Source organism: Pogona vitticeps, chromosome 9, assembly GCF_051106095.1.
Source record: "Pogona vitticeps strain Pit_001003342236 chromosome 9, PviZW2.1, whole genome shotgun sequence".
NCBI classification, from domain to species: Eukaryota; Metazoa; Chordata; class Lepidosauria; order Squamata; family Agamidae; genus Pogona; species Pogona vitticeps.
The window spans coordinates 14454231-14473093 of NC_135791.1; the positions used below are offsets into that span (position 1 = coordinate 14454231).

General features: G+C 44.2%; 1 protein-coding gene across 1 annotated transcript in view; it reads right to left on the reverse strand.

Annotated features, from left to right (window-relative positions):
* FOXO6 (forkhead box O6) overlaps window positions 1-18863 on the reverse strand; it is a 187900-nt gene that overhangs the window by 156325 nt on the left and 12712 nt on the right. The window contains exon 1 of the mRNA XM_072979892.2: window positions 1-18863. This exon is cut by the window's right edge and continues 12712 nt beyond it. Within this exon, the coding sequence (XP_072835993.2) occupies window positions 1-483 (483 nt within the window). The 5' untranslated portion in view covers window positions 484-18863.

Genomic DNA, 18863 nt, shown 5'->3' on the forward strand with positions numbered 1-18863 from the left:
CTTCCAACCCGCTGAGCTGTTGCTGTCTCCTTTATCCTTAAAATAGGGGACGTATCTGACCATCCAGTCGTAGATCTGCGAGAGGGTGAGCCTCTTCTCCGGGGAGCTCTCGATCGCCTTGGTGATGAGATCCGCGTAAGACAAATTGCCCCAGGCGTTGCGCCGCGAGGACTTTGCCTTGCGGAGCTGTCCAACGTCGGCGCCCAGGGAAGGCAGCGCCGGGGCGGCTTTGCCGCGCTCCGCCGCCACTCCAGCGTTCTCGGCGCCTTCGGTTCCGCCGGCCAAGGGGTGCTTGGGGCCGCTGCCTCCAACAACAGCAGCGGCGGCGGCGGCGGCGGCGCCAATCCCGGCAGCCGCGGCTCCATCGTCCTCTTCTCCCGGGAAGTCGGGGTGAGGCAGCGGCCAGGTGCAGGAACGAGGCCGGCTCTGGGGTTCAAAATCCGGGTCGATATCAACCTGATGCACCTGCAGCTTCTCACCCATGTTCCTCCCCCTCCCCCCCCCCCGCAGCCGCCTTTTTTTTTCTCCCCCTTTCTCCTTTTCCTCCCGTTGATCCAGAGGGGAGGCGGTGTCTCCTTTGTAAATTTCCAAGAAAAGAACTGGGAAGCGTAGACAAGCAAGCCGGGAGCAGACGGTGCTTTAGGAAGCGAGCCTCCACGGCAGAAGCATCGCACCGAAGTGGGTCGGGGAGGGGGAGAGAAAGCGAGAGGGGGGAGAAGGAGCGCAATCGAGCGAGGGGGGCGGGATATGGAGACGTTGCTTCTCAGGGTTTGGGGAGAAAGGTGCGTCGGGGGGGAGAGAGAGAGAGAGATTTGGGGGGGGAGGGGAGCAAGAAAAGACACTCGCGTGCCCCCTCGCAACACCCCCGGGCCGGCCGTGCAAGAAGGAGGCTCAGCTAGAAGGGCAAGGAGTGGCCAAAAGAGGCTGCCGCCGCCGCCGCCGCCGCCGCCTCCATCGAGCCGACTAAGGAGAGGCGAGGAGTGGGGCGGAGAACGCTCGTTCGAGCAACAGATGAGCAGCAGGAGGAGCGCGCCGGACGCAGGAGAGAAGCAGCGTGCTTTGGAGGCTGAGGGTTTCCTCACGCGATCCCCGGCGAAAAGAAGGGCCAACCTCAGCCTCCGGGGTCAAGGCGAGTTCCGTTCCTCCGAGCTCCGGAGCCAAAAAGGATGCCCCACCAGGCAGAAAATCGAGACTCAGGAATGACCAGGAGCGGCGAAGGCGCAGTGAGACTCATCCGGCGCTAAGGGGCCCCGAGGTGGAAACGGAGGTGTGGAACTAGCGCTGGCATGGTCTCGGTGGCTCCCGCCCGGTCCGCGCTCTCCCTCTGGTTTTCACCACACGCCGGCGGCGGCGGCGGCGGCGGCGGCGACACGCACCTGGCAGGCACGGGTTGGGCTCGGCCGGCCTGGGTCCGCGCCGGCGAGGCAAGCCGCGCGCCTCGCTCTCGCTCCACACCTAGCACCTGCTGGGGTGGCCGCGGTCCACTTTGACGCGGCCCCTGGCCCCGGCCCCCACCGTGGCCAGCTGCTGCTGCTGCTGCTGCTGCTGCTGTTGGTGCAGCTGCTGCTCCTCCTCGTTGGTCACCTCGTCTTCCTCCTCCTTCGCCTTCTCCTTCTTCTGCTGTGCTCGTGCCGCCCCAAGCGGGCGCCGCCTCTCTCTGGGGACCCGGCGGGATGGCAACATGCTGAGGAGGAGGGAGGAGGAGGAGGCGGCGGCAAAAGCACCCGCCGAGGAGCGGCGGTGGCGGTGCAACCAGCAGTTGTAACGGCCGCCGCCGCCGCCGCCGCCGCCGCCACTCACGCCTCGCCTCGCCTCCCTCCTCCCACCGACCCCCCCCCCCCGTTCGGTGCCCTCTCTTCACCCAGAACCAACAGCGCCTGTGAGTAAAACGCACGCGAGCGGGCGAGAGCACGCGCAGGCACGCACACATACACAAGAGGGAGAGATCCCGCCAGGCGGGCCGACCTCACTTTGGGGGGGGGGGAGGGGGAGGCGACGAGGCGAGAGAGGCGGGGCCTGGCTCAGCACCTTACGCGAGTCCAGGAGGACGAGGAGCAGAAGCACCCGGAGCCTCGCCAGCCCGCTCCCTGCCTTGCCCTCCTGCCTTCCTCGCTGGCTGGCTGGCTGGCTGGCTGCGTGAGAGTCTGGTCGGCTCTCTGCCGGCGGCACAGTCTGGAAGCTCCAGCCAAACCACATGATCATAACAAGCCGGGCTTTCCCCCTCCTCCTCTTGCTGCTGCTGCTGCTGCTGCCGCCGCCGCGTGAGATCTGCGCTCCTGAAGCGAAGCGGGAGAAGAAGAGGGGCGGAAGGGCAGCAGTCGGGCCAAGAGGAGGACTTGGCCCTTCTCTTGGCTCTTGCTCTCCGCTCCATCATCTCTCCCCGCCTGCTTTTATTTAAAAATGCGCATACCCATGCTGGTTCCCGTCCCTCCATTTATGTATTCGGTGGTGCCCCCCAGGCGGCCGCTGCGCCTCCTCAGAAAGCAGCCCTTCGGTTCCTGCGCAGACACAACCCTATTTCTCCCTCCCCAAAGCCCTCGCAGCGCCAGGCTTGCCTCATTCTTCTGCCTGTCGCAAGTCCTATCTGTCCTCCTCCTATAGTGCCGATCCTCCGTGCGGAAAACCCCACCCCACTCCCGTTTCATATGCCCTACTTCTTAGCTTCACAGCCCGTGTGGTGTGTACAGTGTTGGATTAGGACTCAGGGGACCTGGGTTCAAGCCCTCGCTGGACCTGGAAACTAATGGCGGGTGTGATCACGGTAAGCCATTCCTTAAATAGCTCACATAGCTTGAAAACCCTATTAGGGTCGCCGTGAATTGGAAGCGACTTGAGGGCACAGAACAGAATCCCTTCTCCTTTCAGAGCCCTCCTTTCTCCTTGCCCTATTTCTAAGAGCCCCCGCTTTGCATGCCTTACTCTTACGGACTCCGTCCTATGTTACCCTAATTTCCACACATACATACATACATACACACGGACCATGTGCCCTCTTTCGGGAACGGGGGGGGCTTCAGTGTTTATGAACTCCTTTCCGTGCCTCTATAACAGCCCCGGTCCTTCCTGTTATTGAGAGGTACCCTTATAGACAAATTATCTTTGTCTTGCGCGACAGAGCAAAAATGTCGTTCTAGCCCAGTCTGGCTCCCCGCACGGCGCTCCCTTCCCCACGACGAGGGGAAACCCCAAAGCCACTCCCTCTTGTCACCGTGTTTGCGCGCCTTATATGCACACACACACACCCGTCTGAGAGTCTTACACTGACCTGACCCGAGTGCCGCTTTCTGATTGGAAGGAGCATGGCAAAGGACCCGGACCTCGGGGCTCTCCCATTGGCCCTTCCCAGCCGGCATTCTAAAGGAGGAGGAGCAGGAAAGACGCTTTCGGCAGAAGAAGGGGACCTCCTTCGTGACGTCAGCGCCTCTTGATTTACCTGCTAGTAACCCTGGGCAACGGATCTCACTGCCGGGCCGCTGCGAGCCCAATCCACACCCATATCGTTGCCTCTTCGTGACCGTTTGCGCTGCGCCCAGCCCACTTTGCTACCCAGCTCCTGCCGGCTTCGGATAAAATGCTGCTTTGGCCACGCCCACTTATAAGACCTTGTCCTCTTGGTATTTCCCCACGTTAATCGGGAGCGGATCTCGAAGTGGAGCAGTGCACTGCCTGTGTATTACACGTCGACACGAAGGACAGTTGTGGTGTTTTGTTTTTTTTTAGTCAGAAAATAGGCCAAGTTGATTTCAGTAGGTCTTGCTCCCAAATAATAATGTTTAAAATTGACATTACATTGTGAAAATATTGTTTTCACAAATAAGTAACATGGGAATGGAAAGGTGGAATAAATCTCAAACATGCATGGGGGCAGCCCTAAGGCAATCCTTCATATATGACTGATTCAGGCATTACCGAGAGCGAGCCTTCGCAAATACATTGTCTCAGCTTGAGTTATTTCCTCAGTGTTAACCAGGTTTGTTGCAACAAAATAAACAAAAAAAATGGCAGTTTAAATACTAGCATACTAAATAAAACAATTTTAATCGTTAAAATGATACAAAACTTTACAGTTCTTAAATAGTTCCAGAGAAATTCCTGATGCTACATGCCATCAAGTCAGCTCCAACTTATGATGACCTCATGAACGAAGTGACCTTTAAAATGTCCTGCAAACTCCAGGCTGTGGCTTCCTTTATGGAATCAATCCGTCTCATATTTTGTTTTCTTCTTTGTGCCCTTCAACGTTTCATAGCTTTAGTGTCTTTTCCACCAACTTTTGTAATATCATTATGTGTTCAATGTACAACAGCCTCCGTTTTGTCATTTTTTGCCTTCAGAGTGTGTTCAGGCTTGATCTAATTATGTTAATACTAGTCTTGTACAAAATAATGGTTTATTTGTTCTTCTTCTTTTAAATTGATGCTTATGGCTAAAGTGGTCTGTCTGTCTGTCTGTCTGTCTGTCTCTTTATTTATTTATTTATTTATTTATTTATTTATTTATTTATTTATTTATTTATACCCTGCCCATCTAGACCGAAGTCGATCCTGGGTGACTAACAATGATAGATAAAAGTAAAAACAATATAATAAAATAAAGACAACAGTAATACTATCGATCGATCGATCGATCGATCTATCGATCTATCGATCTATCTATCTATCTATCTATCTATCTATCTATCTATCTATCTATCTATCTATCTATCTATCTTTAACAAATAATTTTTCACATAAAATAACACAGATATGATAGTAATCATTAATATATATTCATTCCACACACAAAGAGTGATGTATCTCTAGTGTATCCCTAACCTAAATTTCCTTTTTAATGCTAGCCATTTCCCCTCCTCTTATCCCAGTAGTCCCTCATCTAGAAATAAGGGGATACTAAATTCAGTGCTACATTAACACAATTATTACAATTAAAAATAATAGCATTTTTCAGAGTATATTGTTTGTAAGACTTGTCTGGAACTAGCCATTTTTAATTTTCCAAGACATTTAAAAATATTTATTAAGATAGATATTGTTGTATGCAATAAAATAAAATAAAGCAAAAAGAATTAACAGATGCCTAGTACACAAGAGATGAACTACAGTATAGAGTTTACAACCAAAGGGGAAGGACTTCATTGTTACAGTCTATATAACACAGCAGAAGAGTGGGCCCAGCTAGGGTTTGGAGGAACCAATGTCAGGATATAACCAATATACATATTTAAGTTGTGAAATCAATAGTATCTGTACATATTTGTTTTTCTATTTCAGATATATTTCGAGACAAACAAACAAACAACCCTTTGCAAATATAAGATTTGTTAGCTCACAGAAAGGATCTCATAGCTGAAATTTATCTGATATGCTTTATATAATTGTCCATCAAATGCATATGATCAGATACTACTATGAACTAATTATTAGTGGGGTTCACCAGGGTTCTGAGGGAAAAGATTTTGAGTTATAACCAAATTTGTTATTTAATGTTGGAAAATCTGCAAAATTCCACTTTTTAAAATCTCACTGTTTCAGAAAATTTTGGAGACAAACACATTATGTATAAGATGTTAATTAACTAAGACAAGAAAATTAAACAAAAGCAATTCTGGACTAACATAGACAAGATTATGACCTTGCATATTGCAAAATTTGGAAGTGTTGATTTTGGGGGTACAACTCCCAGATTCTAAAAACAGTCATCCATTTTATATGACTGGCTGGGTGGACAGTAAGCGTAAGCCAGCTTCCTATAGTCCTGTAACTTTCATAGTGACAGCAAAACACTAAGAATGCAAATCAACCTGTTTTAATGTCAACCTGTTGTCTCAGCTGTGCCGTCCATTTATGGTGAGGAGCAAGGTGGAAAGTATTTTTTTTCAAAAAATTAAAAACACCACCTAGAAATAAGTTGTAATCTGATTTCATCACTTCCCTAGGGCTTCTGCTTCTCTATGCCAGTGTATACACGATAAAAGTCTATGCCAAGAATCTCTATAATGAGTGTGCATAGAAGCTGTTTTTCCCGCCCAACTGCTTCCACCCCCAAAATTTCACATGGTTGGACATAACTTCTACAGCACCCTATTGCTATCTGCATATTATACTCCTGGCCAGTAACAGCACCAGCTCTCACTCTCTTTCTTTCAATCTCCAATGGGAGCAGGCTGTTTGGGCTTTTGCGTTCTCTGGACTGATGAAAAGAGATTGGTCTCCCCAGCAGGCCACCCCAAAGGATCAGCCTCACCACAGCCAGGTGTGAAATGTGCATTGTTTGTACCTGCCAGCTCCAGCCGTTCACAGCAATCAACTTTGGCTCTTTTGTGCACAGCAGAGCAGGTTGGGATGAGGACACCAAGGGAGTGTCAGCTTTTCTGAATGTAGAACACCTGGGCTGGAAACTAGCCAAGTTACCTCCTGAACTGAAGTCTCTGCCAGCCTGATCAGAGCAAGAAGAACTCATGCACACTTTAGACCCACATTGTTACTTGACATTAACACACTCGCTCCAGATGCTGCAGGTTCAGAGTCAGAAAAGAGAAGCCCTGACAGCACCAGAGCTGCTGCTTTCTGTGCTGACACTAATCTAAAGCAAAAGGCAGGGGAAGGAAACAGGTGGGGAATAGTTACAACTCACAAGATCAAGAAAGAGTAGTAAGTGATAAGAAAAATTATTTTTGGAATAACTTCCACATAATTCTGGGGCCAGTATGGGACGTTGAAGAAATAGCTATATACAAACAGACTTATATAATCATAGAATGATAGAATAATAAAGTTGGAAGGGGCCTATAAGGCCATTGAGTCCTGCTCAACCTCCTGCTCAATACAGGAATACAAATCAAAGGATATCTGCCAGGTCTTTGTCTAAATTAATATTGAATGCCTCCAGTGTTGGAGCACTTGTAACTTCCTGAGGTCATTACTACTCTAACAGGAAGTTTTTCTTGATATCCAAACAAAATCTGATTTCCTGTAACTTGAACCCATTGTTATGCATCCTGTACTCCAGGTTGATCAAGAACAGATCCTGCCCCTCCTCTATATGACAGCCTTTCAAGAATTTTAAAAGTGCTATCATGTCTTCCCTCTTTCCTCATATTTGTGTCACCAATATGCGGATGATACTCAGCTCTATCTCTCCATCCATCCTTCTGCAGTGGATGCTATCCCATCCTTGAGTGCTGCCTGCATGCAGTGCTGGGATGGATGAGGGACAACAGACTGAGGCTGAACCCAGACAAGATGGAAATCCTGTGGGTGGGGGACTCTAGTGTCTGTGGGCCTCCCTATCTTGGGGGGGGCACTCTTTCCATGAAGGATGAGGTTCGTAGCTTTGGCATGCTTTTGGACCCATTGCTATCAATGACATCTCAGATAGTGTCTGTGATCTGATCCATTTATTTCCACCTAAAGTGGATCGCCCAGCTACGTCCCTACCTGGACAACAGGTCTCTCACCACGCTGGTCCATGCATTGGTAATTTTGAGATTAGACTACTGTAATGCCCTCTACGTGGGCTGCCCCTGGGACTGCTACAGAGACTGTAACGGGTCCAGAGTGTGGTGGCCAGATTTCTGAGTGGGATTAGAAAATACCAACATATCTCCCCCACCCTGGCTGCCTTACATTGGCTACCTGTTCACTTCCATTCCAGTTTCAAGGTGATGGTACTAACCTATAAGGCCCTAAATGGATTGGGACCTCGATATCTGGCCGAGTGCCTCCTTCCAGTTAGGTCTGCCTGTCCTATAAGATCATTGCGGGCAGGGTGGCTGAGAGTTCTGACCCCGAGAGAGGCCCAGAAAACAACCACTAGACATTGGGCCTTCTCGGTGGTGGTGCCACAATTATGGAACTCTGTTCCACCTAAAGTCTGCCTGGCCCCTTCACGAGGCACATTCAAAAAGCTACTAAAAAACCTGGGTATTTAGACAGGTCTTCCATGAACAAACTATACTCTGATACAATAGTGTCCAATAATATAACTTCTATCATACTGCCATGGCCCATGTTTAATTGTATTTATTGTATTATAATTTTATCCTCACTGCACTTTATAATTTTTTTGATTTTCGCCCCTATGTATTAATGTTGCTATTTGCTATTTTGTTACTTTGTTGTTATTTGTTGTAAATCACCCAGATTGGCCTTGGCTGCCAGATAGGTGGCAAATAAATAAATAAATATGATGACGGTGCATGAGATTTGCAGTCCAACCCCCCACAGAGGATCACAAGGTTCCCCTTCTCTGCTCTGACCACAACACCACACTTACCAAAGGGAGCTGCAGACAGATAATGTGCAGAAGGCTGTGACAGCAAATGGCTGTCAGCCTGTTGCCTCTTAAGAAATCCAAGGTCTCATTAGGAAACAAAATTGCCCTCAGCATAACATTCATATGTATATTAAAGGAAGAACTCATCAGCCCCACCCCTACCCACTAATTAGCCATATGAGGACCTTCAATTTTTGCAAAAACTAATGCTAACACATTTATACTCCACATACCACACAGTACATGTATACTCCAGCCTCTCTCCCTCTGGTGGATGCCATTTGCTCCCCCAAGCTCCTAAAGCAAGTCTGCTAATTACACCTTTTGGACTACCCTGGATATGGTAGGTATCTGATTTAATTCTAGTTACATAACATTGCAATGAAACAATAAGGAAGTGACCTGCCCAATTACAGGACACAGTGTGCTGTGCCATCAAATAGAGCATGGCCAAAGGGACAGCACTGGAGAGGGAAGTTGACAACAGCAACCAAAGTTAAGCAGAAGAAAGCCCTTGATACCAGACTTGGGCATGTCTACCCTTAATGAACTCATAGCAAGGATTAGTAAAGTCCCACAGCAGGAGATCCTGACAAGAAAAGGACTCCCAGAAGGGTGAAAGCTTCTAAAGAAGGAAGTTCTTAAAGGCACAACTACAAACAATTCCAACAAGAAAAAAAAGGTGGTAGCCAAGGGGGGAAAGGCCACTGTGGCTTCACCAAAACCTCAGAGAGGACCTGAAAACAGTGCCCCATGATATTCTGATTAGCAAATTAACTAGGTGTGGGCAGCTGTCAGGTGGGTATACAGCTGACTACAGAATTGTACCCAAAAGGTGATGTTTAATGGCTCCTTCTCAAACTGGGAGGAGGTAACAAGTAGGGTACCCCAGGGCTCAGTCCTGGGCCTAGAGCTCTTCAACTTTTTAAATTAATGACCCGGATCAGAGGGTGCAGGGAATGTTAATCAGATTTACAGATGACCAAAAAATGGGTGGAATAAGTAATACCCAGGAAAACAGAAACAAAATTCAAAATTCAAAGGAGCCATTGAACATCACCTTTTGGGTACAATTCTGTAGCCAACTGTATACCCACCTGACAGCTGCCCACACCTAGTTAATCTGCTAATCAGAATATCATGGGGCACTGTGTCAAAAGAATTGTTGTAGATTTTTTTTGGGCTGTTAGGCCGTGTTCTGGAGGCTATGTTCTGGAGGTTTTTCTTCCTAACATTTCACCAGTCTCTATGGCTGGCATCTTCAGAGGACAGGAGTTAGAAATTCAAAATTGTCTAGAGGTGCTTGAACATTGGGCTGAAAACAAAAGAATGGAATTCAACGGGAATAAGTGGAAAGTACTGCATCTAGGAAAAAGAAACCATACACACTGTTACAAGATGGGGAAAACGTAGCTCAGCACTACTATGAGTGAGAAGGATCTTGGAGTCATTATAGATCACAAGCTGAATATAAGCCAACAGTGTGATGTGGCTTTAAGAAAGGCAAATACAATTTTAGGCTGCATTAACAGAAGTATAATCTCCAAATCCCATGAGGTACTAGTTCCCCTCTATTTAGCACTTGTTAGGCCTCATCTTTTAGCCTTTTGTTTCTGTCCATGGAGTTTCCTTGGCAAATATACTGGAGTGGCTTGCCAGTTCCTGCTCCAGGTGGATTGCGTTTAGTCAGAACTCTCCACTATGACCTGTCCGTCTTGGGTGTCCCTGCACGGCATTGCCCATAGCTTCTCTGAATTACTCAAGCCTCTTCACCACGACAAGGCAGCAATCCGTGAAGGGGTTTATTTGACCAAACTCCGGGAGGCAGTGGAAGACAGGAGGGCCTGGCATGCTCTGGTCCATGGGGTCACAAAGAGTCAGACATGGCTTACTGACTAAACAACAAGGCCTCATCTTGAGTAATGGACACCGCACTTCAAGAAGGATGCCAACAAATTGGAACAAGTATAGAGGAGGGAAACAAAGATGATCAGGTGGCTGGAAACCAAGCCCTATGGGTATGTTTAGCCTTGGGAAAAGAAGACACTTTTTCAATATTTGAAAGATTGTCATTTATCCCAGAGTGCAGGACATGCAACAATGGGCTCAAGTTACAGGAAACCAGATTTCTGTTGAATATCAGCAAAAATGTCCGAACTGTTAGAGTGATATGGCAATGGATCCAATTACCTTAAGAGGTGGTGAGTGCTCCAGCACTGGAGGCATCCAAGAAAAATGTAGACAATCACCTGGCAGATATCCTTTGATTTGCATTCCTGCAATGAGCTGGGGGTTGGACTTGACAGCCTTATAGGCCCCTTCAAACCTCATGACTCTATGATTCTATGATATGCAAAGTCCTAAAATCACAGGAAGTCACGTTGCACTGACCCAGTTAGTGCATGCAACCCAGTACTGTTAACACTGACTGGCAATTTTTTCTCCAGGCTTTTGAGCTGGATGCTTCCCTGATGCTCCTTGAAATGCTGAGACCAAACTTGTGATGTTCTGTATGCAAAGCCTGAGTTTCACCAATGAGTCTGTGTTAAACTGCTGAGATATCATAATTCATCACCCAACAAAGGTGATGACTCACAGGGCTGGAATGTTCAATTGCAGGAACCAGTTGGGTGGTATGTAGACATTTTGTTCTTACATGGACATTTGAGTATGAAGTTATCTTAAAAGCTAGATTTCTGTATGCATGTTGGAACTTTTCTGGAACTGAGAACTGTACTGCAAAAATCAGGTAAGTATCTTATTCAAAATAAAATGTTTCCCACCCGGCCATGCCAGTCAGGTTTGTTCATTTTAAAAAAATATAAACTGAACAAAAATCTTAAATACATTAAATACTGTAGAAAAGCAATGTCCTCCATATGTAGCATCAAGCAGAGATGATTGAGTAGTACTCCAATAAATTTGAAAATCAGGTTGGAGAAGGCTGAGATGGAGGAAGATAATGGCTCTTATAAAACCACCTTGAAAAGAATGAAATTTTAATCATATAGATTAATTCTTTTCGATATACATCTTCATTGCTAAGTTAACTTGCAGTTCCATCAATACATCTGGGGTATCTCAACTTCATCAAGGAATAACTTGCATGTAAGAATGAATGCTCTAGACCTACTACAGTAGATACTGGATCTAACATGTGGAAGAATTGATGACATTCTTTCTAAGTGCTAGTGTGGATTACCTTGTGTGCCTCTGAAAAAAAAAGGAAGAGGAGGAGAACAATGACTCAACAATGGAGAGTATGGAAAAGCAACCTACACTAGAATTTTTTTGCCCAGTATGTTAGTTTCCTATCTGAAAATAGATTTTTAATGAAATAAAATAAAGTAAAATAAAGTAAAATAAAACATGATGGAGCATTCCAAAAGGCATCAATCATCTGTGTAGACTAGATCTACTACAAGTGAGCAGAACTTACAAAAACTGGGGCAGTGTAAATTGTTCAGGGTTCCAGCAAGCCTCCTCTTCTTTTAGGACACTCCATTTCTCTGGGCCATTCTCCGTCATAGATTTCGGTTCTACTGCAGAGACCCTTCATTTTCGTAGCACTGGCCAGTCATTGCTGGACTATTTTGGGGCTTCCGCTGTAGGATCATTTTCTACAAAGGTATTTTTATAGTCCCATGAACTTTGTGATCCGCAAGCCTCTGGTAAGTTCCTTTGGTGCAGTTACATAAGGACTGCAATTCACAGAAATAAGGTTACCAAAAACTTACTGAATCTTCTCTATATATGCAATCCTTTTCATTGGAGGCAGTTCACAAGACAACCAAGGAGAGGTGGGTGATTCAGGGGGTTGAAACTCATTCATAAGGGTACATGAAAGAGCTTCGTGGCACAGTGGTTAAAGTGCTGTACTGCAGCCAAAACTGTGCTCACGATCACTGGAGGGGTTCAATCCCTGGTAGCTGGCTCAAGGTTGACTCAGCCTTCTATCTTTCCAAGATGGGTAAAATGAGTATCCAGCTCACTGGAGGATGGGGCAATGTGCAGCCTGGATAATTAACTTGTTAAACCGCCCAGAGAGTGCTTGAAGCACTGTGGGGCGGTATATAAGCAGCACGCTTTTGCTTTTGCTTTACAGGCACACCTGCACTGTCTTTTCTAATTCTGTCTCTCTGTGTGAGGGTAACATAGCTATAAGATATTAATATAGCAAATATGTTATCAAAGTTGTCATAACAACAATGATATAAGATAACAAGTAGGGTACCCCAAAATTCACTCCTGGGCCTGGAACTCTTCAACTATTAATGAGTTGTATGAGGAAGTGCAGGGAATACTTATCAAATTTGCAGATGACACAAAATTGTGAGGAATAGCTAATACATTGGAAGACAGGAACAAAATTCAAAAGATCTTTATAAGCTTGAGCACTGGGTTGAAAACCAGAGAATGAAATTTAACAGGCATAAGTTCATAGTTCTGCATCTAGGAGGAAAAAAACAAATATAGAGTTACAAGATGGTGGATATTTGGCACAGTAATACTGTGAGTGAGAAGGATGTTGGAATTGGAATTGTTATAGATCAAAAGCTGAATATGAGCCAGCACTGTAGTGTGACTGAAAAAAAATGCAAATATTATTTTAGGATGCATCAATAAAGATATAGTCTCCAAATCCCACAAGGTACAAGTTCCCATCTATTTGGCACTGCTTAGGCCCCATCTACTCTGTCCAGTTCTGGGCACCACACTTTAAGAAGGATGCTAACAAACTGGAGCAAGTTCATAGAAGAGCAACAAGGATGATGAGGGGACTGGAAACCAAGCCTAGGAGGAAAGACTGAAAGGATTGGGCATGTTTAGCTTTGAGAAAAGAAGACTGAGGGGAGATATGATACCATTTTTTTCAAATACATGAAAGGTAGCCATAGAGAGGAGGGATAGGGTCTGTTCTCAATCATCCCAGAGTGGGATAATAATGGGCTGAAACTACAGCAAGCCAGATGTAGGCTGAATATCAGGAAAACATCATGACTGTTAAAGCAGTACGACAATGGAACAAATTACCTCAGGAAGTGGTAAGCGCTCCAGTCCTGGAGGCATTTAAGAGAAAATTGGATAATCATCTGTCAGATTTGCTTTGACTTGGATTTCTGCATTGAACAGAGGACTGGACTCAGTGGCTTTCTAGGCCCCTTCTAACTCAATTATTCTATGATTCTGTAAAAGATAGTGCCCTGGCTAAGCACTGTGAAGTTCTCAGTTGGGGAGTGTATGCATTTTATCCTGAAAATGCTGTAGTTCTCAGTGGTTTTCCAATGCACACCAGAGTGAAACGGCCTTCTTTTTATTTTTTTAAAAAACTGTTTTGTTCTATGCAATGCAATTGTTTTTACATCTGGAAATTTAAATCTAGCTCAGTAGCTTAGGGTTCTTATGAAACCAGGTTGCATAACCCTGAAAAAAAAATTAGATACAAGACAGGTGTTGGTATCAATGCACTTGCAAAAGCACACGCAGATCCATTTACTAATTAGGAATTGTGTCATGGTCTCATATCTGTATTGTTATTACATGATGATGCCAGTGGAACCCAGTGTCAATAAACTGCAGACAGATAGTTGAGCCAAGTTTGCAACCATGATTACAATTTAGTTATATGGCAGCTTGGATGGAATATCATAAACCAGGAAAGTGCAGGGTGTGTGTGCGATTGGGAGTTCATAGCATAGTTCTTAATCAGTTATCTCTCTGACTGTGAAGCCTTATACTTTACAGACATTAACTATATAAAATTTATATAAAACTATATAAAACACAAATTTTACTGTTTAATACCATAGGTTATTACAGTATCAACAGCAACACAAAACTGCACTAACCCCATATATCTATACATAAATTCAAGATGACATAACCTCCCTGCTTTCTTAAGACTTTTGATGCTTGGCACGTATTTTCTTCACTGCCAAAGCAAATTGTACTACTTGATAAGTAGTATTTGCATCCCTACCCACAAGCAGCATGCAAAGTTGAGCCAAGGTGGTGGTGGGAGCTATCACATAGGAGTCTAAGAATGGCAGCAAGAAGTTGGCTTCTAGGGTGCTCACATAAAGGGCAACTTAATAAATAATAGAAAGCATATTTGACCTCTCCTAATCAATTTAGAGTTGAAATGATCAAGGGGCTAAAGGTAGCAATGTGAAAAACGGTTTCCTTTTCATTGTATTCTTATAGATCAACCAGCACAGCGTTCTTACCCTATTGCAATTCTGTACTAGGTTGTGTGACATGTGCCCCTGTTTCTGACACAGAAATTTCTGCATATTCTCCCTAAGGCATGCATTTTATAGACAACTTCCTTAACGTATGCATTTTTATATATTTCAATAAACATATTTTAATAATTATTTATTTTCAAATAAATATATAGTCTCAAGCACTTTTTTGTCAATATAGCCTTTAAAATGTATGAATTTCTAAGGCAAGATGACTTTCATCCCATTGGCCATTGACTCGGGTATTTCAGTAGGATATGGAAATACAAATTTATTTCCTATAGATGAACACCTGCACAGAAAAACTACCTAAACCATTCAGGTTCTTTTAATTTAGAAAAAAGGGGAGATGGACAGGGATTACAGCTCTAGAATTCTGTAGCAGTGGCTACTAAGTATTTCACCAAACTAAAAATTGAGAAATAGAGTCAAACTGGTATAACTGTAGTATGGAGACTCTCAGGCTGTGTCTCCACAGCTGCATTTTACAGCATTTTTCAGTTGATTCACCAGGGCCCTTTTCATTATATTTCTTGGTAGGTCCACCTCAGCAAAACAGGTGTGTTCTTGTAACGCCTATCTGCTAGAACATAATATTGCAGCCTAATCAATTAGGAGTTATAATTTTGTCTTGTTTTCTTATACTGGTTAACTAGTATGGTGTTCTATATAAGCTATACCACCTTAAAAACTGGACTCCCCAGTGCAATTTTGGATTGCAACTCTCATTTTCCTCCGCTCGAAGTTCGAGTCCAATACACCTTCTGTTACATTTTCTAATTTCTAATTACTTGGGTTTTTTAATGTCAATTGCATCACAAGCTCAGAGGTTTATGGATTTCTAATTACAATTTTGCTTGGGTCAACACTGTGTGTGTTGACGTAGGAATTGGGTATGTCTCTGTTCAAATGTCAAGCTAAAGAATCTTTCACCCATTCTGGACTGTAGCATGGCACCTGCTAATTCTAAGTCATCTATTGTAAAACCACATGATGGCTCAGTATTAGAGTTGAACTAAAATTTATCAGCAGATAGTACTATAATAAAATGTCTGTGATTCCACCCACTCCCTGAAGGGTCTGCTTTGCAGTATCGTATCCTAAAGCTTTCCACCAGTTTTATTTTTTATTTTATTTTTTTGTGATGGCTATCATTTCTTTTTCACAATGCCCCACAACAATTCTCAGTGGGGAGAATGCATTATTCATTTGTTTAAAATATTTTACCCCGCCCTTCTCCTTTAAATGGACCCAAGGTGGCTTACATAATCAGAACACTATATTTAAAGCTAAAAATGGTAAGTGTGCATATACAAAAAAAAGATCAAGCAAATACCACACTTAAAAACAGTAAGCAAAGGCAAACGAAAAAGCACATTCAAAGCTATAAGGCACAATAATCCATTTAAAAACCCCTCTTACGACAGTCACTAAGAGAAACCCAGTGTGAATAGTGGCAGTTGCAAAGTATGGGAGCAGCAACAGAGAAGGTCTTCTCCTGTGTCTCCACCTGATGCACTTCAGAAGATAGCTGGACCAAGAATTAATTAATTAATTAATTTATATAGGGCCTCTCTTTATGATCTTTACACCTGAGCAGGCTCATAGATGGAAATATGGTCTTTTACATAACTTGGACCCAAGCCATTTAGACATTATGGAAGATGCAGAATGTGTAAACAGTGGTCACCCAAAACAAGAGAAACATGGTGCTATAGTAAAGTAATGAAAAGAATACCCATGTAGTCTAACTAAATGCAAAATACAAATTACCCACAGTAACTAAATTTCCTTTAAATACTATATTACTTTAAATACCATATCAGTATGGTCAGAACACATTCAGTGAAAACAAACAATTCTACCCGGAAGCCGAGAGGTCTTTCAAAGAGATGTTCAGTTTGTGTGGTCCATTTCTTTTACATGGAAGACTTCAACAAAAGCTCATATTCCTTTGCACTATAGTTTTCTTTGACAATGGCTTCAGTTCCTTTGTCAAAGCTTTAGGTTGTCCAAGCTGACCAGGGTGTTTGAATGAATTCCTGGTTTCAATCCCTTTGTCAAAGCTTAGGACAACAGCTACTGTATTCCAGTCCACATGAACTTCCTGGGAGAGAAAGCTCTCAATCATAGTGGCAACACATGTTCACAAAAGAGACAGAGAGAAAAAGGGAGAAAAAATGGAAGCATGGGTGGGAACATGTGGTCTGCCAGATGTTTTGTCTATCTACTCAACATGGCCCACAGCAAAGGATTATTTGAGTTGGAGTTCAAAACATTTGTAAGGCCAAAGGATCCCACCTCATCTTGAAAGAAGAGAGAGAGAGAACTTTTGCTACTGCCAGAGCTAAGTGTGAACCCCGCCCTTGAGAAACTATGATTTTTTTCTTCATTTCTGGAGAAATTTGATGACATTTCTCTGCCCCCAAATAGGGTGGAGAATTCTAGGAGACCATTTGTGTGCAGGTTTGTTCAGTGCTCTATTCCTTGACTCCCCTTACCCCTATGCTGCATATTTAAATTCCTTCCAAATGAGAGGTAGTAGCTAGTTTATATTTTCTTTCTAAGCCAGGTACTTCCAAAGTGCAAGTCTATTTTCTTTTCCCAAAACAAGTCATCCAGGTGATAAAGCAAAGTGTTGATTAGCATCACTACCTTCACACCTCACACAGGAACAAGAGTTCTCCAACTCCGGTACCCCACCCAAAGCAAAATTCCAGAGAACAAGGGGAGGAGTGGGCCACACCTTAGAAGAACAGTTTCCCAAGATCTGAAGTTCATGATGGATCCTGTCCCTAGATGGAAATATCTTGCGGGGGGGGGGGGAGAAAAATAAATACTGCCACTGTCAGATTCAGTTTTGTGAAAGAGACACTGCTGTCTTTTCAGGCTGAAAGATTGAAACCTTTCTGCGTCTTCTTTCTGCCACAAGGAGAGGTTTCATGTCATGTTACGCTTGGCTAGCCTACAAATTCCAAGAAGTCATGGCCATCTTTTTCTGCTGGTAATATGTAACAGCAGACAGACTTCTCTGATTTCAGGAAATATGCATGGTTTCAGATTAGGCACTTTTCGTTCACATTGATCCTCACAACAGAGATCTCCATTTTCAACCTGCTCCTTTTATATGAGATGCCAGAGCAGAACTTGGGACTTTCTTTGGGTACCTAGTTATTCATTATAACAGGAAATGCATCTTTTTGTAAAAATAATTGAACGTGCCAATTTAGAATCACAGATGGAATTTTGAAAGAAGTTTTATTATTTAACATCATAGATGAAGGTCCATTCCCAATTGACTTATATGCCTTCTGTTCAATCTCTCTCCTGATACCAAAGGTTGTGAGTTGGGGGGCATCTTCAAAGACCTCCCACCCACACTGCTCGCCCTTCTCATGATTCTTTATTTTTAAATTGGATCTGGTGTGAACAATCCCTCTGACGGAGGACTAATTCTCATGTGGCCATTCTGATGAAACAGGTGCACGCAGGAAGTAGATCAGAATCTTTGTGACTGCTATATTTCTGACTGACAAAGCTTTAATGAGAGCAACTAAAATTGTCAGGGCACAGGAAATTTCTGCCATAGCTGTCTTTGTGCTGATTACAGGAATGTCTATTGGTTGCTTCTGACTTGTTCTTGTTTTTGTTGTTTTAAAGGTATGATGATCAGTTTAAGCATTTTGCATTTACAGTTCTTATGTCTGGTAACTCACATGGAGATTTTCATATATGCTGGTGCATGGGTTGTAATTAGAAATGGACACAAAGTTAACATTAAACCAGGAAATTCCTCAAAAATCAGTAATTCATTGATTCAGATCAGTTTGGTTTTGTTGAAACTGGAGAACACAAACTTTCCTGAACCAAAAACATTTTTGGCAATTTCTAAACCTTCTGGTTCACAGCCTGCCTTCTCCCCACTGCCCCATTTCCCCTTCCCACTGCCCCATTACCTATGTTTTCCTGCTGCTGCCTCCTCTTCCTCCACTGCTGCCACCATCTTAAGAGGACTGCCACAGGACGGTGCCCTTTGCACCAGGCTGGCTAACAAAAAAAAGTTTAATTATTTAATTTATTTATTCTAGTTAACTGGCCCATCAGCCAGCATGAAGATGTCTGCACCTGGAGCCTCTTCAGCACAACACAGGCAAGCAGCTTCCCTACAACGCTAAGAAGAGAGATGCCATGGTGGCTTTGCTGACGACTTACAAGAAATAGACAATGTGCGCAAGACAACTGTCATTGACATGGAACTGAGTAGACTGCAGATGGACATTGTTGCCCTGCGAGAAACAAGATTTCCAGACTCGGGATCAGTCAAAGAAAAAAATTTCACATCCT